The following is a 19,165-nucleotide window of genomic DNA, read 5'->3' as shown; positions in this document are numbered from 1 at the left end:
CTCAACCGGAGCCGCGGGAAGAGGGGACCCGCCGCGGGACCGAGGAAGGGCGGCGCAGCACACCGCGCTGCCTGGGGCAGCCTAATTTCTAGAGCCGCCCCTGTCACCTGGATAATCGAGAGTCCTAATCAAGTATTATTTATAAAGTTCTCTTAGGTCCTCTCATGGAAGATGTTACATGTTTGTAATAGAAATAAATAATAATAATGCTTTGCACTTCTATAGCATTTTTCATAGAAAGATACGCAAGAACTTTCCTAACGTTAATTGGTTAAGCCTTACAACATTCTGATGAGGTATTATTATAGCCCTTACTAGGTACTATTATGCCCATTGTTATGCAGTCCCTATTATTATTTTACAGGTAGGGAACCTGAGGAACTGTGAGGTTAAGTGCCTTGTTCAAGTTTACAGAGTGAGTCAGTGGCAGTCATGAACTGAGCCTAAGACACTTGACTGCCAGTCCTCAGTCTCAAATAACTAACCGACACATCCTTTTATTTAGAAAAAGTGCCAATCTCCCTTGTGGAGAAGGACTGATGAGATGCATGTTGTTCCCAGTTGCTTCAATGGTTGGGCTAGGCGTGATCATTACAGCTCTGGTGGAAAACGGTGTAGGTAAATGGAGACAGTCATAAAAGTCACAAACACAATTTATAGTAAGGAGGATTGATGTGTGAAAAAGGGCAGAAACATATATTTCTATTAAGGTGCATTCAGCTGCAAATACACTCTCACTTCCTTCCTTCTAATATTGATGCCCCAGTAATATTTGACTATGATGGAGAGTATCTCTTTTTGTTTTGAATGTATTCTTAATACATCATCTTCTGAACACGACAATAACCACACAAGTAGCCTTGACACTATAATACTGTGGGGACTGGAATAAAGAATATTGTGAGTGTGGCAGACAGGAGACTCTAACAAATTTGCAAGAGGTAGAAATCCATGTGTGTATTCCTGCAAAGATGTACCCTCAACTGTGTGTGCATTTACTGCAGTTGCATATACAGTGCAAGTGATTACACATGCCAATGTAGAGTTTGGAGGGTAATTTGTCTGATTTATGTATACAATTACCATAAATGCATGTGCAGTACACTGGTCTAATGAGTTTGATCATAGCGCCCTCTGGAGGCTGGTCACCGTGACCTTACTATCTCACAGGTAGAGAAGATTAGAGAGACAAGGTGGGTGAGGTAATGTCTTTTATTGGACCAACTTCTGTTGGTGAGAGAGACAAGCTTTCAAGCCGCACAGAGCTCTTCTTCAGGTCTGGGCTCTGTGTGGCTTGAAAGTTTGTCTCTCTCACTAACAGAAGTTGGTCAATAAAAGTTATTACCTCATCTATCTTGTCTCATATCCTGGGATGAACATGGCTAAAAGTACTGCATAGGTAGAGAAAATCTTAAACTCAAGAGGCAGAGACTTGTTTTTTTGATGCTGACACTGCTGGGTTCAATCCTTACTCACAACCAAGGGGTCTATATGCATATGCTGCAAAGGCTAGTTATCATGTACAGTAATGGGTGGACTTCCACACATGCATTGGCTTTGATTGGTTTATTTCACTGCAATAACATTCTTCAAAGATATTATTTTGTTTTTAATCTCTGCAATTTTTTTGGGATCAGTGCAAATATCTAAAAGTTATTCATAGGAACTTTGGGAGCAAGGTAGCTTATAGACATTCCACTAGTTGCTCTCAGCCTGTACATTTTACTTCTGTATCTTGATCTTCAGTTTTGGAGGAGCAGAAGTAGATGTGAAAAGTAAATGGTATTATTAGAGTATATCTTTATAATCATCCCTGAAATCTATTAAATTTCTGCCTAGTCCAATATACTTTAATTAGGATAAAGGCACACAAAAAAAAGGATCCTCCCATCCTTGCTGTTAGAATGAGGACTCCACTCATCCTTTCTTAAAGCTCTGCAATGGTAACAGTTTCTGTAATCTGTTCCTCCTACCTCAGGGGGGGAGGGATCCCTCAGTGGTTTGAGCATGGGCCTGCTAAACCTAGGGTTGTGAGTTCAATCCTTGAGGGGGCCACTTAAGGATCTGGGGCAAAAACTGGTCCTGCTAGTGAAGGCAGAGGGCTGGACTTTTGATGACCTTTCAAGGTCCCTTCCAGTTCTAGGAGATTGGCATATCTCCAATTAAAAAAAAAAATCTTTCTTTTTTTTCTCTTTCCCCCCTTCACATAAAAACACCTTTTTACTGTGGCTGTGTTGTCTTCTGAATTTCTTTCCTTATTTGCTCTTCTTTTGCTTTTATTTTGTGCTTTTCCTACTTTACTCTCATTTGGTGTCCTCCCACCCTTTTGCTAGGCTCCCAATGTACAGAGCTTGCAGAAGAAAATGGTGTTATTTCTTAGTATCAATTTATTTTCACATGAAGATGGCTGCAAAATGAAACAAAGTGAAACAGACTAATTCTAGTCAGTTTCTCCTTGCAGCCAGCTCCATATGTAAAGCACTAGATGTAGAGAAACTGAATAACCCTGGCCAGTTTCTCTTCACAAGCTAGAACTGCATCCAGGTCACATTTTCACTAATTTGTTGTGCTTCAGTGTTGGGTGTCCAATCTGAGACACCCTGTGCTATATTTCCACTGGTGTGTTGAGCTGAACAAGATCTGGGTGGTGGTACTGGTGGGAGGGTAAACATGAGAATGTGGGAGTGGGGCAAGAGGAATACTGAGGGAAGATACCTGGGAATGTGGGGTGCAGGAAAGAAAACAATGGCGATTAATGGGATTGTAGAATACAAGGAGACTAAAGAGGCCAAGGAATAAGGGGACAGAGATGGAGAAGTGGGGGGACATGTGGGGCAAAAACTATGGGAAAGCATGGAGGGAGAGAGACCAGGATGGACATAGCAGCAGAGGAGAGAGGGAATGGCTTGGGGGAGGAGGGGGAGGGAGGCAGGGCAGTGATAAGGGAGGAGGAACAGATTACAGAAACTGTTACCATTGCAGAGCTTTAAGAAAGGGTGAGTGGAGTCCTTATTCTAACAGCAAGGATGGGAGGATCCCTTTTTTGTGTGCCTTTATCCTAATTAAAGTATATTGGACTAGGCAGAAATTTAATAGATTTCAGGGATGATTATAAAAACAGAAGCTGTTTCTTCTATAGTAAAAATAAGTAAATAACAGTACTTTCTCTTTCCACAGCACCTTTCACTGATAAACTGCAAAGTGCTTTACAAATGTCAACTACTATGTCCCCACAACAACCCTGAGAGGCAGTGAAGGGCATCACCCCTTTTTACTGAGGGGGAAGCTGAGGCATGGATTGGTTAATGGCCTGATTTGAGCATCCATTGCTCCAACTGAAATCAATCAATGAATGCTCAGCATCTCTGAAAATCAGACTCTAAGTCATTTGCTCAAAGTCACACAGCAAGATGGGTACAGACCCCAGGTGTCCTAGGGTTGCCATTTGTCCCATCATCATGTGGATGAGGCTATAAGAAAATAGTGGGCTGTGATTGTTGAGGAAACTGTGTTAACACACACTATAATTTTCATAGTTGCCAGAAATCTGAGTGGTGTTGTGATCCGTTGTGCCAGGTTACAATGTCCCTCACTTGACTTTGACCCAGCTCCTCTCCATCAGCCCGGACACCACTCTGTCAGGATGGGTGGCTAGGCCAAATCTTAGGAAGTGGCATGGCAACCAGGTGCAGGGGGTCACACCTCCACTCCAATTTGGCCCTGCTGCTCCTCCATCATGACCATGTCAGGGAGACGGTGGAGCTGCTGGGGAGCCATGTTGGTTGAGGTCCTGGAGGACTGGCCCCACTCACTGCCGAGGCTGGTGCTGAGCCACGCTGCCGTCACTTGGCCTTGCCCTGGAGAAGTTCTTCCTTGGACGGGTGGCATGGGCCTGCCAGGAGGACCGGCTCTAGGCACCAGCAAACCAAGCAGTGCTTGGGGTGGCACAATTCCAGGGGCAGCACAATTCTGGGAGGTTTTTTTTTTTTTTTTTTTTTGCTTTGGCAGCTGCGCTCTCAGGAGGGTTTGTTTTTTTTTTGCTTGGGAGGGCAAAAAACCTAGATCCGGCCCTGCCTGCCAGTACCTTCGCCTTTCCCAGCTGCTGGCCCAGCTCTAGGGTGAAGAGCCCCTCAGCCACTGGCAACTGCCCCCCTCGGCCCCTCCTCCCCCCTTCACCCTCCCTCGGCGAGCTGCGCACGCGCCGCTCTTCTCTCTCCTCCCCCCTGCCGGCGGAACCCGTCTCCACCGCAGACCGCGCGTGCGCGGTGGCCGCGGAGCGTCCCCCTCACCCAGTCTGCTGTCTCCCGCAGGGGTCCTGTCAATAAAGATTGAACAAGGCTGGCTCCGCCGTAGGCTTGTATTGCCGCCGCTGGGGGGGGGTGCCGATAAAGTTGCGCGCGCGGCCGCGGCTCTGGCCCCGGCGGATGGGCGGTGCTTGCTTTGAACAAAACTTTATTGTTTCGCCGTGGTGGTGGTGGTGGCGGCGGCGGCGGCGCGCAGGATGCGCTAAGGCTTCCCCCGCCCGGCCTCGGCATGTCAGGCAGCCGGCAGCCGCCGCAGCAGCACCCCCCGGCCGGGCAGGGCGCCGCGGCCTCCGCCGTCACTTCGGCTTCCTCGTCGTCGGCGCCGGGCTCCTGCTCCTCGTCCGCGGGGCTCGGGGGCCCCGCGCGGCCTGTGCTGGTGGCGGCCGCCGTCTCGGGCTCCGGGGCTGCGGCCTCTGGGCTTTCCCGGCTGGCGGGGGCGGCTAGGCCCGGCGGGAGCGGCGGCGGCTCCTCGTCTGGCGGCGGCGTCGGGAGCAGGAAGAGGCCGCTGCTAACCCCGCTCTGCAACGGGCTCCTCAACTCGTACGAGGACAAGAGCAACGACTTCGTGTGGTGAGTGCGGCCGGGCCGGGGGCAGGAGCACGCCCCTCCCCGCTGCCACCTAGGCTGTCCCGGCGGGAGGGGCTGGTGATGCTGCGGGCGTTGGGGGAAGCCGAGGGGCGTTGATGGGTTGTCTGGGCAGCTGGGGTTTGGCGGGGAGGGGGGCGTTCCTGCCTCTTGCTTGCCCTTTGTATGCCTAACGAGACTCGGTAGGACTTTCCACCCGCACCCCCCTACAGAAGAAGATCTCTTCTCTTCTCTGGGGTGCCGCCTCTGCAGATGTCACTGAGGCCGCAAATTAATGAATCCTGACCGAACAAATCATGGCGTTTTCACCTGATGCTCAATACACTTGGGACCTAGCAGGTGGTGGCCAGGAGCAGGTTTCAGAGATACAGGCTTCCCGTTGGGAATGTGTCTAGCACTCAAGAATTCAGCCTTGGGTGGTCACAGTAAGTGCCCAACTGACCATAGTTCTAGTTATAGGGTACTAGGGGAGAGAACTTGCCTACTATGGGAAAAAGCAGTGTGTTAGTGTGTGCAGTATGTTTACACTGAATGCTTTATAAGAATAGTTATGTTTTAAAATGGTTAGCTGGCTGTGTTTAACCATAACTTGACTTTAAACATGATTATCCTCATCAGTGCTAGTGTTGTACATTGGGTGAGTTAATGTTTTCTAATACAGTGCATTTTTGCTGTAGAGATAAGCCCTGAAAGAATGGGTCTTAGTGTGTTTGTAGATTACTTACAGGTGCAGTCCAGTCAGCAAACTGGTAACCAGTATAGGGCACAGAGAACTGGTTGTATGTGGCAGTAGTGTCTCACAGCACTTGAGACAAGCATTTTGCTTAGCTGAAGTTTCAAGGTGCTCAAGTACAGCATGTTGCAATAGCGAAATGTTAAGTTACCATGGCAGAGATCACTGTGGTGCATCAGGAAAGAATGGTTTGCAACAAACTTTAGATGGAAAAAACTAAATGCCATGACTGCTACCTAAGCATCCAGAAAAAGTAATAGAGGCCTTTTCACTACAAAATGTAAAACATATCGTCAGTGGTCAGTCATGTATCTCCAAGAGAGAATGCGCTCACTGCTCTTGTCCAGTGCCTAAATTCTTCCCCTTACATATTTGGCATTGCTTTCTTCTTACCTATGTTGAGCCATTTATAACTGCACATATGAGATGGCTTTTAAGGAGAAAGAGTAATCACTCTTTGTCATCCTTTAGCACCTCTTGGTAGAGCCCTGTGCTGGCACAAAATTTGTATCTGCGATCTGTAAAAATGGTCCACAGATATATCCACACCTGCAGATATAAAACAGAGCCCTGCAAATCCATGCATGTCCATCTCTTGGACAGGAAAGAACCCACTGAAGGGTTTTCCTGTCCACTCTTATGAGATTCTGAAGAGGAGTCAACAATCTCTTGATCACTGGTATTGAAACCTGCTGATAGAACTAACAAAATCAGCATGGATGTGTCTGTTTCTTGGAAGGTCAGTAACAATTGCACGTGTATCAGACCAGTGCCTAAAACCAGATCAGTAGGAAATGTGAACATTGATGATAAAGATGTACTTGGAGTTCTCCAAAAACTTTAGGTTAATTTGTAGTAACAGGTTAGGCATTAACAATAAAATGGCTTCTTGAGGCAGTGCCTTTCTGTCACTGATGGCAATCTGCCTTAAAAAAAGAAAGCATTAATAATTCCTATCATTAATAGGCCCCAAACCTTCCAGCTGGTCTCAATCAGCTACAAGAGGCAAAGTTTTAATTAACTGATGGATGAATGCAATGAAATATAACCAGACAATATGGACGAGTGGTAGTGCACCATTTTTAGGGTGGTAAATGTGATGGTGATGTATTGATGTATGTTGAAGGTTTAGGCTCTTCACTGAAGTCAGGCTGGTTGGTGGACTGTTAATGATTTTTGTGGGGGGTGGCTGTTTATAAGACTGCTCTGTATGGCTGTTGGTATTTGGGTTAAGGATTCAGTGGAATATCTATTACTATTTGTGCTATAGTAGCACACACAGGCTTCATCAGGCTTGGGGACCCCATTGTGGTAGATGCTGTAGATACACATTGTAAGCTCCTCAGAGTGGCGATTGTCTTGCTAGTTAAATAGACAAGACAGGCAAAGGGTGGTACAAAGGAAGTATTATTGCTATTGTACAGATGGAGAACTGAAGCTATCGAGTGGCATAATTATAATTTGAGAGAAGCGGCCACAGAGGTTGAGTGACTTGCTCAGTGAGTGTCACGGTGTTCGTGGCACAACTGGAGATGGAGTAGAACCCATGTCTGTTAACTCCCACTCCCCTCCATACACTCGAACACCAAGATTAAGGAGATGTGGTTGGGTTAGGGCTTTTGATTGAGATGGTTGGTGGGTGGGTTCAACTGGTGTGTTGTCAACTTTTTGTGAGAAGGAAGGATGGTTTGGTTGGAAGATAGCACTGTTGGGGTGGATGATAGTGAGGGGAGGTGGTTGGGAGATGACACTGTTGAGGAGTTGATGGTTGGAGGACATGATCCCCTACCTAGAGTACTTATGATCAATTTAAGCATGGCACGGCACAGTACTAAATGTAGCAGGGAGAAAGAAGGTTAGAGGGAAGAGAGGTCAAAGGATACAACAAGAACATGTGGCTTATTGGCCTGTTGAAAACTCTAACTCTTGATGCTTTAGCAATTATTCTTTGTCTTTTCAAAAGATTGAAAACCAACCTTTAAAACTTTCTCAGTTGAGTCCAATACACATTTTGAAGAGAGCACATGCATAATTAGTCACAGTCTCTCTTCAAAGTACAATTGGCTAAGCAGAGCAAGAGGAAGAATTTAATGAAGTGACAAGCAGGGAAAAACTCTTATATTTTGCTGTTCAGTGGCATTTATAGAGAAACGATATTGGGGTTTTTATAGCTGCTTAAAGGGCAGACCGTGACTTACATGTAATTTGTCTGGGTTCAATTGTCATGGACTTCTGTGGGCAGTAGGTATATCCCTAGCCTTTTTAATGTTTATGAAATAATGTCATCCTCAAAACAGCTGCCCTGTCAATTAATTACAGTAGCAACACTGAGATAATGCTCTATCTGTGTGACCTACAGAGGTAAGAATCTAAACTGGATGACTCTCTTTGGAGTTGTGTACAATGTATGAACAGTCAAATGTGTGTGATTTCAGAGCCATACACTTCAATTTAAATAAATAAGCTTTTATTTTGGCCAATCAGAGAAGCAAAAATTTCCCATAAAGAAAAACTCAATAAACGAGACACTTTCTAAAAGACAGTATGCTACAGGGAACAGTTGGTGGTCCCTCTGCATGTGGACCATGAGTTGTAACAAAAGGTACACCTGCAAGATCTATGGTGGCTTCTGTTGATACCAGGCTGAAGTTGAGAAATGGACAAATGGGTTTGAGTGAGTGGGATTTGCAAAGGTGCATGCAGAAATCATGCTTAATATTAGTGGTGTTTATGCCCATATCCTCTGTTCAGTACTTTAAAAATGCTTACTCAGCAGCGTGATTGCTAAGCTGCAATGCAAAGTTTGGCCTAGGTTGCTGGTTTGGATTGTGAAATATTTAGCAAACAGTACATTGTTGGAGTATCTCTTGTGTACAAGTTGTAGTACATTTCAGCCAATACTTGGGGATACAAAGTGGAGAAAACTGTATTCAGGATGAGCTTTTTGTGTTGGTGAATAGTTTTCTCTAGTGCAGTACTATCGGGAGTTTACATCCTGTATTAGAAGAAAGAGTGTTTAAATACAGGATAACAGTTCTATTAGGCTTTTTTCTCCAATTGTCTATGGGGAAGTTGATGGGAGGAGGAAGTCTCTGATCATGGAGAATCTCCTCCCCTGACCTTGTGACACACTTTACTCTTTAGTACTCCTTTCTAGGCTCCACGTTAACTCTGAACAGGATGCTGGACAGAACTCTTTCCAGAATGGTGACATGCTGCTGCTGCTTGGGAGCAGAGCATGTTGCTTCTTCAGTGACTGTAATGTTTCTTAGTAGTACTTGTTTCTGAGCTCTGAGAACAAACAGCAAGACTTGGGCATTGCTTATGCACTGAGTTTTATTTGCAGACTTGAATTTTGGAAGCTCATTGCTCTGCTTATTGTCTTCTTTTCATTTGAAAAGTCAGGATTATAGGATGATAGACCTCCTAATAAGAAAATATAAGCTGTTCATGAAGCTGATCCATTGTTACGGGCATACATGTATTAGTGTCCCGGTAGAGTCTGTGGGATACTAGTACCGTGCTTTGTCAACAATAAACCTGGCTGGGTACCTTCATCCCTTAACAGATCTTGTACTCATTGGGCTCAATGTCTGCTGTGCCAGCTGTCTCTGCAGGGCTGGGGCAGCACACAGAGGGAAAACATACACAGAGCCAAACATCTAACCACAGGAGTGTTCAGAAACCTGTTAATCCTAATGTCAGACATAGACCTGTCCATAGTAATTCAGTTTGTAATGTGCTGTATTTGGGGAACGCATCCACAAACACTATACAGCTGGTGTAAAACAAAACAGCCCATTTGCTGACACAAAGATTGGTAGAACTGCATCATCTAGTACTGCACTGTCTGCCCATCAAAGACTGGATCAAGTTCTAAGGCCTGCTCTTGATCATTGCCTGGTCCCAGCTTACTGAGAATCTTTATCTCATATACCACCTTCCCTTCTGCACCTCTGACTTCATGAGTTGGCTATCTTCTTGGGCAACAAGAAACTCTCAACAGTTGGGGTAAGACTAGTATAAGTAGGAGATGAGCCTGTTCAGAAGACAGCACAATTCAGTCTGTGGAACTTCCTGCCAGTATATCTGAGGATAAGAATATGACCACGTTCTGGACAAAATGCAAGACTTCTCTGTTTGACTTAGTTGCCTCATAGAGACAGTGGTTCATGTCTGTCTATATTAAAAAAAAAAAAAGTGTGTGTGTGTGTGTCACACAAAGCCATACTCTACTATTAAATGAGAGAGAGGAGAATAAGAGGACAAGTTAGAGAAACTGCAGTGGTTTCTACCTGTTGCTATATAGGAAGAGACAGAAAAATTCTGTGTGCGCGCGCACGCATACACGACTTGCATAGAACACTTAATATTTATAAAGGGTTGAATACCACTGTGATGGGTACAGTATAACAGTCTAGAAGAAGAAATTTTCAAAGCAGTATAAGGAATTTAGGGACATATGTTCTGTTAAAATTAATGGAAGCTATGTCTAAATCTGCTAGGCTATCTGAAAACTTCAATCAAAGAGAAATAGAATGTTTAGGGCCTTCTAAATATCTAAAGACTTTCATGCCTGTCATTCCTGTATATAGTACTAAATGGGGACTGGGTTTTTCTACTTACAAAAGAGGATTTGGCTTGCTCATGCAATTTGTATCCCTTTCACCTGAGATTGCCATTTAAGGCAATGGATGGGGAATAAGGGCTTGTTTACATGGGGAAATTAACCAGAATAACTATTCTGCTACAGCTATGCTCGTCACTTTCTCTATGTAGACAAGCCCTAAGACTTTTCAGCTACCTGTCTGCCACTCCCCCTTGTACCTCTCTCATGTGGTTCCTTCCTTCTCCAAGAAGCGGATAACTACATTTTTTTGGTAAGTTTTTATGATGTATTTTTATATATTGGCTACTTTGGAATTTCTCTAGGCTTTCTATAACAGTCCTGCTGGAAATCTGCCTTTTTTATTTTTAGTGATCTTTCCCCTCCTCATCCCCATGTTTCCACTGGGGCTGGATGAACACTTTTTTTTCTCATTCTTTCCTAAGTTTTTGCCATAGCTTTAGTATTTTGCCAACAGAGCACCACCAACCAATGAATCAGTTTGGATTCATTTTAACTGTTCACTCAGCTCTCTACGCATTTTTGCCTTAATTTTTGTTTTTGGACTGTGTATCTGAGTTAGGTATTTAAAAGGTCTTGGAATACATTTGTAATGTTCTGTGCACTAGCTGAAAGAGGAGATATATTTATTGTGATAAACCTTCTACTGTTGAAGCACATGGGGAAACCAGGTTTCAATAAGTACTGTACTATGACAAATGAAAACCTTCATTCATTGTACAGTTGAGATCTGCTCCCAACATTGAGTTGTCCAGAACTTCAAAGCAAGGCTTTGCATGATTCTATATGGTCTTAGACAGGGAATCATTTTATACTACATCCATGTGGTTTCCTGAGCCTTTTGGTTTCTTGCCTTTGTGATACTGGTGGTCCCATTGAGGTCATTGAATTAGGACGTTTTAGCCTTTATTTGTAAGGTCAGCTAGGTAAACAGATACTATTTAGGACTCTGCTGTTATATATTTAAGCTTAGTTTAAGACATATTTTTGCATAGCCACTTAAATTTCAGGTAGCGAGTGGTGACTGTGATAAGTATTAAAAGGTGCTAATCTAGTTTCTGTTTATAAAACAGTGAGCTCTGCTGGGGAGCAGTCTTTTAATAATGGAAATGTTAGCCTCCTTTAAGAATGATTTGTCACATCATACGTGTGTTTTGCAGGATCTGACTGGCCTCTTCCTCAGCTATTTTGGCTCTGCCACTTATCCAGTCAGACTGGTATGAAGAAGAATAATTTGGAGAACAGCACAGTTTTGGATTGCTAGCATGTGAAGGGAAACTCTGAGTTAACTCAACTCTGTATCATGTTATAGACCTTGCACACTGCACTTTCCAAACTCTGCACATTAGGGGCATACTGGAGATGACGAAGAAGTGGGTATTCACCCACGAAAGCTCATGCTGCAAAACATCTGTTAGTCTATAAGGTGCCACAGGATTCTTTGCTGCTTCTGGAGATGACTGTTGTTCTCATGGTAGAAATGGTTTTATAAATGCATGTATTTAGAATCTCTTGTTTGGACATTACATTCCATGGACACACTCACCATGTTCCTTAGAATGGAGGTAATCAAGAAGAAAGTGAATGAGTGAAGGTTTTTATTATTATTTTATATAAACAAACATGGGGCGCAACCTCAAATCATTGCAAAACCTTGATTATTATTTTTAGTCTTTAATAATCTTTCCCTCTCCTACTAATATATTCTTGTTGGCTAACTATTTTTAAAATTCTTCTAAGCTGAATAATGCCTTGACATTAAACGATTACTAGCTGCGAGACGTTGGTTTCAACTCTGAAGTTGGATGCTAATCAAAATGAACAAAAACAATATGCAACCCAAAATGAACCTGCCACTTCATATTAAGGATACTCCATGCTACTTTCTCATTTCTTTTGTGGTTCTCATGCTAAGAAAGGGGCTAGATAGTCTGTAGTTTTGGTCCAAGCTGTTGGGGTTTTTTAAGTGCAGTGTTATGGGCCTCAAACTAAATTGTTTTGAATACATGATTCAGTTGCAGAATACTGAGAACCAGTGTAGTTTATATATTTAGATTCCATCTAGTTTTCAGGGCAATACTTGTCCAATCTGGGGAGGATAATTGACCCAGAGGAAGGCTGTGGCTTCCACTTCTATTTCCAGTGGGTTTAAGATATTTGAGATGGACTGGGAGGCATTGTCCTCCTTCCTGCTTCAGGATGGATGAGATAAGGCTGGGAGAAGACCCCACTTCTCCTCTTGAGTGGATGGTGGAAAGTGAGGATCAACTTGTGGGAAGTTATTACCCACTTACACCATGCTGAAGTGGAGAGAGTGGAGTGAAGAAAGAAAAGTAACATTCTGGTTCCTTTCATGTATGTAGTCTGTTCTGTCAAACCCTAGTTGTTTCTGCCTGAGATTGGGTTCCCCCCCCCCATCATTTTTCTGCAACGGGACAGGTATCTTTGACATGCAAAGATTTTGCTTTGTTGGCAAACCATGGGGAGGATGCTTGTGAAGGGAGTACACCCTTGTTAGAGACTTACTGGCTGGAGACTAGCATATTTTGCATCCTATCGAATGATACATATTTGTAAAGGTTCCTTAAAGTGTATTCATTTAACTGTTAACCTTGAAATTTGATATTAGTTGAGCCATGCATTAGATACAAAATTGTTGTTGTCTTCCTACATGCTGCATCTTGGTAGACAACCATTCAGAATCTTAAAATTTGTATATCCTATTGCTTATCTTTTCTGTTGGGTGATAATCTGAGATGGGGATTACTTTCTTCTTCTTAATCCCACTCTCATCTGGCCCCTTTCAAACATACCACTGCCTCTCTTACTCTAGAAGCCCAAGACTTTCCTCACTTCCTCTTGTCTCCCCCAACTATTGCTCCTTCTTCCTCTTTCTCTTCATGCTCATGCTCCTGGAGAGTGCTATTGATTCTCATAATCTTCACTTTCTCACCATCAACTTTTTTATGTTGAGATTCCCTGTGTCCTAGTAAGGAGGAGAGGCTGGAAGATGATAAAATACAGGTAGGATCTGATGGAAAAACAGTCAAATGAAAAAAAGTCCCATTCAATTACATCATGTAATGGCAGGCAGCTTAAAAAGTGACAAGTTTTTAAAATGCTTATATACCAATGCTAGAAGTCTAAATAATAAAATGGGTGAACTAGAGTGCCTCATATTAAATGATATTGGTATAATAAGCATCACAGAATCTTGGTGGAATGATGATAATTAATGGGACACAGTAATACCAGGGTACAAAATATATCGGAAGGACAGAACAGGTCATGCTGGTGGGGGAGTGGCACTATATATGTGGAAAAAGAGCATAAAATGAAATTAAGTAAAAATCTTAAATGAAGCAAACTGTACCATAGACTCTCTGTGGATAGTAATTCCATGCTTGAATAATAAGAATATAGCAGTAGGGATACATTAGAGACCACCTGAACAGGATGGTGATGACGACTGTGAAATGCTAAGGGAGATTAGAGAGGCTGCTAAAATAAACTCAATAATGATGGGGGATTTCAACTATCCCCATGTTGACTGGGTATATGTCACCTCAGGAAGGGATGCAGAGAGAGTTTCTTGACACCCTACATTACTGCTTCTTGGAGCAGCTAATCCTGGAACCCATAAGGAGAGGCAATTCTTGATTTAGTCCTAAGTGGAGCACAAGATCAGGTCCAAGAGATGAATCTAACTGGACCGCTTGGTAATAGTGACCATAATATAATTGAATTTAACATCCCTGTGGCAGGGAAAACACCACAGCAGCCCAACACTGTAGCATTTAATTTCAGAAATGGGATCTACACAAAAATGAGGCAGTCACTTAAACAGAAATTAAAAGGTGCAGTGCCAAAAGTAAAATCCTTGTAAGCTGCATGGAAACTTTTTAAAGACACCATAATAGAGGCTCAACTTAAATGTGTACCCCAAATTAAAAAACATAAGTGAACCAAAAAAGAACCACTGTGGCTAAGCAACAAAGTAAAAGAAGCAGTGAGGCAAAAAGGTATCCTTTAAAAAGTGGAAGTTAAATTCTAGTGAAGAAAATAGAAAGGAGCATAAACTCTGGCAAATGAAGTGTAAAAATATAATTAGGAAGGCCAAAAAATAATTTGAAGCTTGCCAAAGACTCAAAAAGTAAGAGCAGTTTTTTTTTAAGTACATCAGAAGCAGGAAGCCTGCTAAACAACCAGTGGGGCCACTGGATGGTTGAGATGCTAAAGGAGCACTCAAGGACGATCAGGCCATTGCAGAGAAACTAAATTAATTATTTTCATCGGTCTTCACTGTTGAGGATGTGAGTGAGATTCCTAAACCTGAGCCATTCTTTTTAAGTGACAAATCTGAGGAACCATCCCAGATTGAGGTGTAATTAGAAGAGGTTTTGGAACAAATTGATAAACTTAAACAGTAATAAGTCACCAGGACCAGATGATATTCACCAAGAGTTCTGAAGGAACTCAAATGTGAAATTGCAGGACTACTAACTGTCGTCTGTAGCCTATCATTTAAATCAGCTTCTGTACCAAATGACTGTAGGATAGCTAATGTGACATCAATTTTTAAAAAGGGCTCCAGAGGAGACCCTGGCAATTACAAGCCGATAAGCCTGACTTCAGTACCGGGCAAACTGGTGGAAACTATAGTAAAGAGCAAAATTGTTAGACACATAGATGAACATAATTTGGTGGGGAATAGTTAACATGGTTTTTGTGAAGGGAAATCACGCCTCACCAATCTATTAGAATTCTTTGAGGGGGTTAACAAGCACATGGACAAGGGAGATCCAGTGGATATAGTGTATTTAGATTTCCAGAAAGCCCTTGAAAAGGTCCCTCACCAAAGGCTCTTAAGCAAAGTAAGCAGTCATAGGATAAGAGGGAAGGTTCTCTCATGGATTGGGAACTGGTTAAAAGATAGGAAACAAAGGGTACTTTTACACTACCCGCCAGATTGGTGGGTAGCGATCTATCCATCAGGGATTGATATATCACGTGTAGTGTAGATGCGATAAATCGATCCCCCGATCGTTCTCCCGTTGACTGCTGAACTCCAGCACGGCGAGAGGTGGAAGCAGTCGACGGGGGAGTGGCGGCCGTCGATCCCGCGCCACGAGGACGCAAAGTAAGTGATTCTAAGTCGATCTAAGATGCGTCGACTTCAGCTATGCTATTCTCGTAGATGAAGTTGCGTATCTTATATTGATTTCCCTTTCTCCCCCCCCCCCCTCCCACCCAGTGTGGACCAGGCCAAAGGGTAGGAATACATGGTCAGTTTTCCAAATGGAGAGAGGTAAATAGTGATGTCCCTCAGGGGTCTGTACTGGGCCCAGTACCAATTTAACATATTCATAAATGATCTGGATAAAGGGGTAAACCATGAGGTGGCTAAATTTGCACATGGTACAAAACTACTCCAGATAGTGAAGTCCCAGGTAGACTGTGAAGAGCTACAAAAGGATCTCTCAAAACTGGGTGACTGGGCAACAAAATGGCAGATGAAATTCAGTGTTGATAAATGCAAAGTAATGCACATTGGAGAACATAATCCCAACTATACATATAAAATGATGGGGTGTACATTATCTGTTACCACTCTAGAAAGATCTTGGAGTCATTGTGGAAAGTTCTCTGAAAACATCCACTCAATGTGCAGCGGCAGTCAAAAAAGCAAACAGAATGTTGGGAACCATTAAGAAAGGGATAGATAAGAAGACAGAAAATATCATATTGTCTCCATAAAAATCCATTGTACACTCACATCTTGAATACTGTGTGCAGATGTGGTTGCCCCATCTCAAAAAAGATATATTGGACTTGGAAAAGTTTCAGAAAAGGGCAACAAAAATGATTAGGGATCTGGAACAGCTGCTGTATGAGGAGAGATTAATAAGATTGGGACTTTTCCACTTGGAAAAGAGGGGGATATGATAGAGGTCTGTAAAATCATGATTGGTGTGGAGAAAGTAAATAAGGAAGTGTTATTTACTCCTTTTCATGACATCAGAACTGGGGGTCACCAAATGAAATTAATAGGCAGCAGGTTTAAAACAAAAGGAAGTATCTTTTAACACAACGCACAGTCAGCCTGTGGAACTCCTTGCCAGAGGATGTTGTGACTTTAAGAGGGTTCAAAAAAGAATTAGATAAATTCATGGAGGATAAGTTCATGACTTAGCCAGGGTGGGCAGGGATAGCGTTCCTAGCCTCTGTTTGCCAGAAGCTGGGAATGGGCAACGGGATGGATCACTTGATGATTTCCTGTTCTGTTCATTCCCTCTGGGGCACCTGGCATTGACCACTGTTGGAAGACAGGATACTGGGCTGGATGGACCTTTGGTCTGACCCAGTATGGCTGTTCTTATGTTCTTAATCCTTTACAGTCTGTTTTAACCCTTTCTGCTCTGCTGAGACTGCACTAGCGAAAAACACCAATGACCTCTTTCTGGGTAAATCCAAAAGCCTTAATTCCATCCCCATTCTCTTTGACCTGTCCAGTGCTTTTAACACCCTCAGCTATTCCACTTTCCTTAATTTCTTTTCCCTTTGGGCTTTGACAACTGCATGCTTGGCTGGTTGTTTTTTTTTTGTTTTTTTATTTTTTTGTGCTTCTTGGACTGCTCCTTCATAGTCTTCAGTGGTTATTTCACCTCTTCCTACTCTCTGCTAATGCCATGCAAGGTTCCATCAACAGCTTCTTTCTGCTTTTATTCCTTTTTGTCCCTGTCTCATGGTTGTGTTCCCATCTCTGTGCTGATTATTCCAAAGTCTAATTCTTACCCCTCTGTTAATATCACATTCTTTTTGGCATGTCTTGCTGTCAGTTTAGAGTTTTAGCAAAACTAGAGTGCCCCTTCTTTTTGTTTTTGTCATCCCTGTTCTCCTGTCCTACAGTTTGTGACTCATCATCACAATAGTCTTGTGCAGTAACTGAACAGTGTAAAAAGAAACAGGCTTTTGACTTTGAAACTGTTGTTTTTAGACTTAGCATTGCTTGTCAGAAGGTTCTTTTTTTTTTTTTTAAATGGCTTGTTATAAAGGTTCTGTAATTGTGTTTGAAGTTGTTTGTAACTGCTGAAAGTTCTGTGATCAGACATTGTCCTGGTTTCTAATTGTAGTAAATTGTAGATTTCACAATATCTTTCTTGTTCACAGAATAACTGTTGAGTGTCCATTTGATCTTTAAATTGCTAAGGTGCTGTTGCTGTCTTTTTTTTTCTTTTTTTTTTAAATCCCTTTTACAAACAGAAAATATTCCCTCTTAATGATTGGGTGGCTGCATTGAACTTTTTAACTACAGTTTTTTTTTCTTGTTTGCTTTTCTTACACTTAAAAAGACACCATTTTATTTTTATTTATTTTTACTTGTAGCCCCATCTGTTTTGATATGATTGAAGAAGCATACATGACGAAATGTGGACACAGTTTCTGGTAAGATTTTATGTTAAGCAAAATGTCCATTGATCATCCTGTAAATACTTTCATTATAGTGTGGTTAGAGATTGATTTACACTGAAACTCGGAACTTAATTTTGTTTCTTTGTCATTTTGTTTTCCTGCTTAACCCATGTTAATTGTGACTGAATTAATGGGTAAAAACAGGAATTAAAATTTTGAGACCTACTAGTCAGAGGACTAAGGCTATGTGGCCAGAGTGAAAAATATTTGTGCTACCACATCACTTGTAACTTGAGCACTTGCATATTGTTTATAGTATACTGTACTTAGGTAAAATATTGTCAGTCAACTTCCTATTTAGTAAAGTTTTAAAAATTGTAGAGGATGTGATTTTTGTTAACAAACTCTTTTTTGAGGGGAGAATTTACTTGTCACTCTTGAAGACCGAGGCACGCCCCCCCCCCCCATTCCCTTGTCTTCAAATATCTGTTTTTTTGCAAAGTTTTACTAGGAATTGCCATATTGGATCATTCTCAACATCTGTCGACTGCAGTAACCTGTCTCCTGCAGTGGGTAGGGCTAGATGCTTCAGAGGAGGGCGGAAGAATCCTTCAGAAGGCAGATGTGCTATAATTTGCCCCCCCGAATTAGTCCTCCTTATGATCTGATAGTTAGTGATCAGCTTAAGCCCTGAAGCATAAAGCTTAATATCTCATTTGCATTTTGCATACAGTTAGAATAGAAAGAACTCTTGTGAGTTTTATCATTCTTTTGGTACATTAACTGATCTTTTAGTAACACTTAACACTACACTCATCCTACAGATTAAGTTTTGTAGTGTGGAATAGACTTCTCCCCTGCAGCATTATGCTTCCAGAAGAAGTAGCTGCTGACTTCTGCAACTAGGTGTCATAAGCAGCATCTTGTGCTTGTTGTAAGTCCTTTGAAGTGTCCATGAGACAGCACCAATCCAATAATATCAGTCCATTGTTCCAGTCACTGATCTGAGGAGTGAGATACTACATAGTAACGTTACAGAGATGGATGATTGTCCTTGACAGCAAGGTGCAGTGTCTGATTAGTGTGTCCCTGGGTTTCCTAGCAGTGAAGCAGAAAGTCCCTTATGGCATGACATTTATTAATCCACTCTGCTGGAAGGAAGTGGGAGAAGCTGAGACCAAAGATGCTTTGTCTGTGTTTCATTTAAAGTTACTGTGGGTGCCAGATAATCCTGTAGTCTAGGGATAATACTGTTTACTAAGTTTCTTTTACAGTTCTGGCAAAGTTACTTTATACAAACTCCAGACACTGCTGTCATGTATTGTGGCTTACAAAAGTGGTAAAAGCTGCCAGTCTGTGCTATGCAGAGCATTTACTGACTTCAGATGCAAGATACAGGTCTCCTGGTGGGCGAAGACACTTAGTGTATTACATACTGTCCTTCAATCTGATGTATATGCTGATTGACTGTTCCCTTAACCCGAGGCAGAAACATGATTGTGG

At 42.5% G+C, this 19,165-nt stretch overlaps 1 protein-coding gene across 3 annotated transcripts in view; it reads left to right on the top strand.

The window, feature by feature from the left end:
- The first annotated feature begins 4,322 nt into the window (after window positions 1-4,322).
- The window catches only part of COP1 (COP1 E3 ubiquitin ligase), a 207,701-nt gene continuing 192,858 nt past the window's right edge, over window positions 4,323-19,165 (top strand). The window contains exons 1-2 of one of the 3 annotated variants that reach the window (XM_039485499.1): window positions 4,323-4,874; window positions 17,636-17,695. In XM_039485499.1, the coding sequence (XP_039341433.1) occupies window positions 4,534-4,874; window positions 17,636-17,695 (401 nt within the window). In that variant the 5' untranslated portion in view covers window positions 4,323-4,533. Of the gene's footprint in view, window positions 4,875-5,290; window positions 5,315-17,635; window positions 17,696-19,165 lie in introns of those variants that run through there. The other 2 variants (XM_039485500.1, XM_039485502.1) reach the window with 2 other exon arrangements.

Source organism: Mauremys reevesii, linkage group 8 (genome assembly GCF_016161935.1).
Source record: "Mauremys reevesii isolate NIE-2019 linkage group 8, ASM1616193v1, whole genome shotgun sequence".
NCBI lineage: Eukaryota > Metazoa > Chordata > Testudines > Geoemydidae > Mauremys > Mauremys reevesii.
The sequence above is the reverse complement of the archived record's forward strand: the minus strand, read 5'-3'. Positions and strand labels throughout refer to the sequence as shown.